Raw genomic sequence first — 6,000 nt, forward strand, 5'->3', positions numbered from 1 at the left:
ATTATTAATGGCCCTTCTGGGGTTTCTACTGACAGTCCAGGGTGTTCATCAAGGTCTTTCCACTCTGGTTGCTTATAACTTGAACAAATCCCAGACCTATATGAGCCCTAGTTATTAGTCAGCTATAGCTCCCAGCTCTTCCTTTTTCCCTAGTAGTAGTCTTTGCCTGGACTTATGGACTATCATCCCATGTACATGTAGCTTAGGCTTCAGCCAAAACTCAAGAGGGCCCCAAGGCATATTTATGGACCTCTTTCTCTTTGGTCCCTCACTGCTCCCATACCATGCCTCTCCAATTTTAGCCATCTCAACCTTCCTAAACTCTTGTCTCTGTCTCTGCAACTCAATGAAATCACCACACTCTGCTTGATTCCCTGTCTTTGTGCTGTATGATAGTCTGAAAAGTGCCTCCAGATGGAAAGTTGATTGCAGGGTGGGACAAAAGAAATGGAGCTAAGATGAACAGACAGTCCAGAGTTAGGAAAGTTACAGCAAGATTATTCCAGAACAGAGAGGCCTGTAAGGCTCCTGCTTGCCATTCTTTATTAGAGTTCATCAAATACAAGGAGGCGTGATACATATCAACTGTCTGTTCATTTTAGTTGCACTATCTTTGCCATAATGCCTTCGATTCCAATGTACTAGGGTGGCTTTTGCAAAAGTTAATATTTTTCTAAGTCTAAATCATACTGTTGGGCTACCATTTTGGATTCCACTCTATCTTCCTAGATTTGAAAGAAGAGGCTCAAAATTTATCCCACTCTCCAAATATCCAGCACCATTAGTCTCTCATGAAAAAGTAAAGGATTCATGATAAATAATAATAATCCAAAAGGAAAAAATCACCTTGCTCAACTGCAAAAAGCATTTGAATGAAGTTACGGAGATGAAAACAGAAAGGCCACTTAATAATTTCTCTCTGTGGGAATACATACCATTTTAGGAATAACCCATTTTACAGCTAGGCAACTAAGACTGAGTAAAGGATCTTATTTTCCTGTGTGGGTGTTTGGTCCAAAGACCCAGCATTCCTCTGACATTGATTCATTTCTTTCTTGCTGGAAACATTTCCAGGTGTTGAAGGACCAGACTAACACAGGCCACAGTTTTTTAACATTCTCCTTTAACTGAAACTGTTGGTGTCTTCTTCCTGTGACAGGATGCAGGGATAATGTCTGCTTCTCTGCATTTTCTGGCTTATTTCACTTCATGCCGGATATCTGACATTTTTCAAGCACTTGTTTTGTTATTTGAAATGGGATAGTAGTGTGCCAAATCTTTTCCCCCAAGGCAGCAGAAAAAATTAATAGCTTTGCTCAAGGGATGTTAAATAGCAGAGTATCTCACTGCTATGAAGGATTTATTACTGCTTTATTTTGGTTTTTTAACTTAACGGGGTGTTAAGTATAAAAGCTCTACACGTTGGACTCAAATCACCAGCAAAGCTGGCCTATCTGTAAAGGCCCAAGGCCTTGTAAGAACAACCCTCTCACATCACTAGCTGAGCTTGAACTTCCTTCCTTAACACGTTCCTCAAAGAGGGAGTAACAGCAATGAGAGAATTTCAGATTGGTCTCTGGCATCACCAGGCTTCAGAGAACTCCTGACAGGTTCTGGCTACAATCACCAGCATAAAGCATCAAGCCTGTGCCCTTAAAATACGGTTTTCTGTTACTCCCCACCTTCCATGTTCCAAAAAAACATTTCCCCAAATAAAAGGGACTTACCCTACTATGACTATAACAAAATCCAGTAAATTCCATCCATTCCTAACATAAGCATTAGGATGTAGCAATAATCCATATGCTATAATCTTCAAAAATGTTTCGACTGTAAAAATAATCAGGAAGGCATATTCTACTTTTTCCTGTGAAGAGAAACAAAGAAAACAAAAAATTGGGGGTGGGGGAGAAGAAGAAAAAGAAATAGGGATTAGAATCAGTGTCTCAGAAATATTAGCATTTAACTCCAAGCCAAGTTTTATTATGAGAAATGGAAAAATTAGCACTACACCTGGAGCAAGAAGGCATTTTAATTCTAACACTGAATGTCTCATAAGCAACTAAGTGTAAAGCACTTTCTATCCTGGACTGCATGGTTGCACTTTGCCACCTGCCTTGATGTGTGCATGGTGACCCTGCCTAGGACATAACCGCGTGTTTGTTATTTCTGCACATTTGCAAAACGCAGCATGTTTTCCTCCTAAGCTTGCCCAGTCAGGCCCCCAGGAAAGCCCAAGGATGCTACAGAGATTCCCTCAGGGCTTTGAACAGAACGTCCTTGGGAAGAAAGGAAGATGTGTCTGCTTTGATCCTCTCCTCCTCTCGGGTTTCCATCTTGACTTCTAGGTCAGGATCGGCTTTGTCACTGAGCAGCAAGATGACCTCGGCAAGCCCCTCCTGTCCTCTGGACCTGCGTTTCCTCACCTGCGCAGTAAGGGCGGGGGAGGAGGGGATTCAGGATGGCAAGCCCATGGCCACCTTACTGGTGTGCCGCCTCGACAGGTAACCACGCACATTCCCAGGGAGCCTGGCCTCAGCCCTGGAATGCTCGTAACAGACTCAGCAGCCACTTCCATCTTACTGCCACAGATCTCTGAGATGCCACCCTCATGTTATGGGACTCTCAGAATCTTTCTGATGCCAACTCATGTAATTCCAAGAATTGTAGAAAATGCATCCATCAGCAAGTCTCAAAATGTTGGCTCTTTCCTCTTTTACAAGGTTTTCTTTGTATGGCTTGGGTTTCAAAAGAAATATGGACTGTTGAGATGTATGAGGTCAATTTTACAAGAGGTATGTGCTGGCAAAAAGCTACTTAAAGAACAGCTAAGTGAAACATCCTAATTAAAACTCTTCCACATGGACCATAAAGTCCTCTGCTAATTCTCCGTGAGACATGAGGAAAGTTACCAATGCCTCAGGAAAACAGAAGTCATGGAATTCACTTATTAAGATGCCTCGTGCAAGAGGGCAAATAAATTTGGCTCAGGAAATACTTAGTGAGCACCTCTTCTCCACGATGGGCCCCACCACAGGAGCCAAGACGAGAAAAGCATCTCCACTGTGGTCCTATCTTTGAAATGTTTAGTCCAGTGCAGAAGGTAAGGGTTTCAGATGTGATACACAGAGGACATTGCAGGAGAGGGAATTGACAAAGAGCAGTTCTGCACCTTGATAAGCAGTTCTGTCCTCTGATAAGGCCAAAGGGTTAGACCCTTTCTCCCCTGCTGAAACTGAAGCTCCAATACTTTGGTCACCTGATGCAAACAGCTGACTCATTCGAAAAGACACTGATGCTGGAAAAGACTGAAGGCAGAAGGAGAAGGGGATGACAGAGGATGAGATGGCTGGATGGCATCACCAACTCAACGGACATGAGTTTGAGCAAGCTCTGGGAGATGGTGAAAGACAGGGAAGCCTGGTGTGCTGCAGTCCATGGGGTCGCAAAGAGTCAGACACAACTGAGAGACTAAACAACAACAACAACCCCTGCAAGGACTTGCTTTGCTCCACAGAAGCAGTGTCTTGTCTAGGCCACCCTGGGCTCTAGCTGCCACCAGAGTGCTACCCCTCCAATGCAGGTGAGTCCCAGGTGGGACTTCGCTGAGTTCTGCCACTGCATCCTTCCTGTTTACCAGCAGGGAACTGTCCAACCCTGGAGGTACCCCAGCCTCTATCCCCGTTCTCCGCTCCCCAATGGTCATGCTGAAAAGCCAGTGCATCAGTTCTTCCCTCCAGGTCCATGTCATTCCTCACATGCCCTCAAGAGCACCGCTTGATCCTCAGAACACCGTCCGAGTGGTCTAATAAATTCCTTTGTGGTGAAAGTTAGCCAGAGTCCATGTGTTTTCAATTTTAAAAGTCTTGCTCATCCCCAGCCTCACACTCATGCTTCCTCTCTCAGTCTGGCTCATCCTGTGTACCCCACACCATCCTTCACCAGGCTGCAAGACCTTCTTGGACCATGACCTGCTCCCTCCGCACAGCAGCCACACCCTCCAGGCTGGGGTGAGCAGCTGAAATTCTCCCAGAGCAACAGCATGTGTTTCCCCTTGTCCCCCAGGCAGACCTCCAAGGACTCCTCTGTTTACTCTCTGGAGTCCCTGTGAGCCTCGTGAGAGCAAGGGCTCATTTTCCCATTCACTGCCACATCCCCAGCTGGTGAGCTCCCACGGGGCATACACTCAGGCCACTGTGGATGTTCTGAAGAACAGCAACCGACGTCACTACTGACTACAGAGGAGAGATTCAGGAAGGCTTTGATGAGGTAGTGACCCTAACTTAGCGAGCTAAAAGGAGAAGATTTAACCAGAAGCAAAACTCTCTGAATAAACCAATCTGCTGCCCTCAAATTGGACCCTGGCCACCAAAGGTAGACCGTCAGGATGTTTTTGAGAGTTAGAACTGTAAGGGAACCAGATAAGCAGGAAACGGCACGTCGATTTTACAGTTCTTCTTCCCTTTTTATCCCTTCTGCTTTATTTACTGGGCCAGATAGGAAAAAAAAAAGGCTTTTGCTCCCATCAATATTCAGAGCAGTAACATCTCTACATCAACACAGCACTATACTTTAGAGCAGACAAACAAGACAGGGAACAGAGAGTACACGACACCTACCAAACCCAGCTTGTTTTCCCTCTGTAGCTTTTACTTATAAGTAATTTTGCCACAATAATACAAGGGCTATTTGTGAAACTGAATTGTTTAGGGCTCTTTTATCCCTCTCTCATCCTCCCCTCTCTCCTTTTTGAAGATTTTTGGCCTTTCTTTCCAAAATCCTCCACACATTACTTGATGGAATTAATTATATGAAATGTAACCTTGCTTTAATGCAGTCTTTACTACAGAGATTCTACCATGATGCCAGCTGAACAATCACAGGCTGAAGAGCATGGCAGACCAGTCTGCCTAGAAGCCAGATCATCCTGGCCCCCAATCCTGCTGTTACAAAGGACTCTCAGGAAACAAATACCCTTCTACGTTAAGCAAATGCAGTGTTAAAGAAAAATCTTGCAAAACAACAATCCTCAGAAGGGGAGGTAATTACTTCACAAGAGGATTGCTCATTTGAGAAAAGAATGTTGGGTTAGTGATTTTAAAGGAAGCCACCAGAAAAGGCCAGGTTCTTTACAAGATAGGGTGAGAACATGCACCTGGATGAAGGACAGTGAGACGCTGCACAGAGGAGATACGCAGCCAGAGTCCAAGATGGGTGGGAGCACAAGGAGGCCACCACGGTAAGGATGAAGGAATGGAGCAACTGAAGAGAGGCAAGCGAGCCCTCCAGAAATGAACATGAAATGAGGTGGCCCCTGGGCAGGGGCTGTATCTTAAAAGCCCTACTCCAGGCCAAACAAGAAGAGTACATGATTCTCATACCCCAATTTCCCTGCATTTGCCAGGCACGCTCACCCAGACACCAGCAGGGATCCACTTCACTAACAGGGCATCCTGGATGAGCAGGGCCAGCCAAACCATCTTTTAACAAAGCAGAAAGCACCAAGTCTTCACCAGAGACCACTCTGTTATGTGGATGAAAGTCCCCTATGAGACCCAAGTCACTAGAGAAATGAAAGCTGAACATCTAATTCTGAAACCTGATTTACCTTCTTTCAACAGTGAAGTTTCACCAAGCAGGAGAGGCTCTAAAGCAAGAGTCTCTAAACCAGTTAACCACATACAGAGCCTTGAGAAACAGAAACTCAACTAGCAGGGAACAGTTGATACCAGGATCCTTACCTGTACTTGGTGGTCGGCTGTCCTATTTTCAAGGATCCCTTTACTAGCACTGTGATACAAACATTCATCCATCATGAATCTATCTATCCACTCATGCATCCCTGAGCACCTGTGTTTCCCTCAGAAAGCCTGGTCCCTACCCTCACAGAAGTCCCCACCTGCTGTCAAAAGATCAACAGAGGCTTCATGAGCCAGGTAAGGCTTATCTCTTTGCTTTGCTCATCACCCGAAAGGCTCAAGTCTTTGCAGAGGTCTCCTG

At 45.1% G+C, this 6,000-nt stretch overlaps 1 protein-coding gene across 1 annotated transcript in view; it reads right to left on the reverse strand.

The window, feature by feature from the left end:
• The window catches only part of CACNA1D (calcium voltage-gated channel subunit alpha1 D), a 169,413-nt gene extending 163,933 nt beyond the window's left edge, over nucleotides 1-5,480 (reverse strand). Inside the window, exons 1-2 of the mRNA XM_018066674.1 lie at nucleotides 5,415-5,480; nucleotides 1,728-1,867 (exon numbers count right to left, since the gene is read on the reverse strand). Of these exons, the coding sequence (XP_017922163.1) occupies nucleotides 1,728-1,867; nucleotides 5,415-5,480 (206 nt within the window). The remainder of the gene's footprint in view (nucleotides 1-1,727; nucleotides 1,868-5,414) is intronic.

Source organism: Capra hircus, chromosome 22 (assembly GCF_001704415.2).
Source record: "Capra hircus breed San Clemente chromosome 22, ASM170441v1, whole genome shotgun sequence".
Classification (NCBI taxonomy): Eukaryota; Metazoa; Chordata; class Mammalia; order Artiodactyla; family Bovidae; genus Capra; species Capra hircus.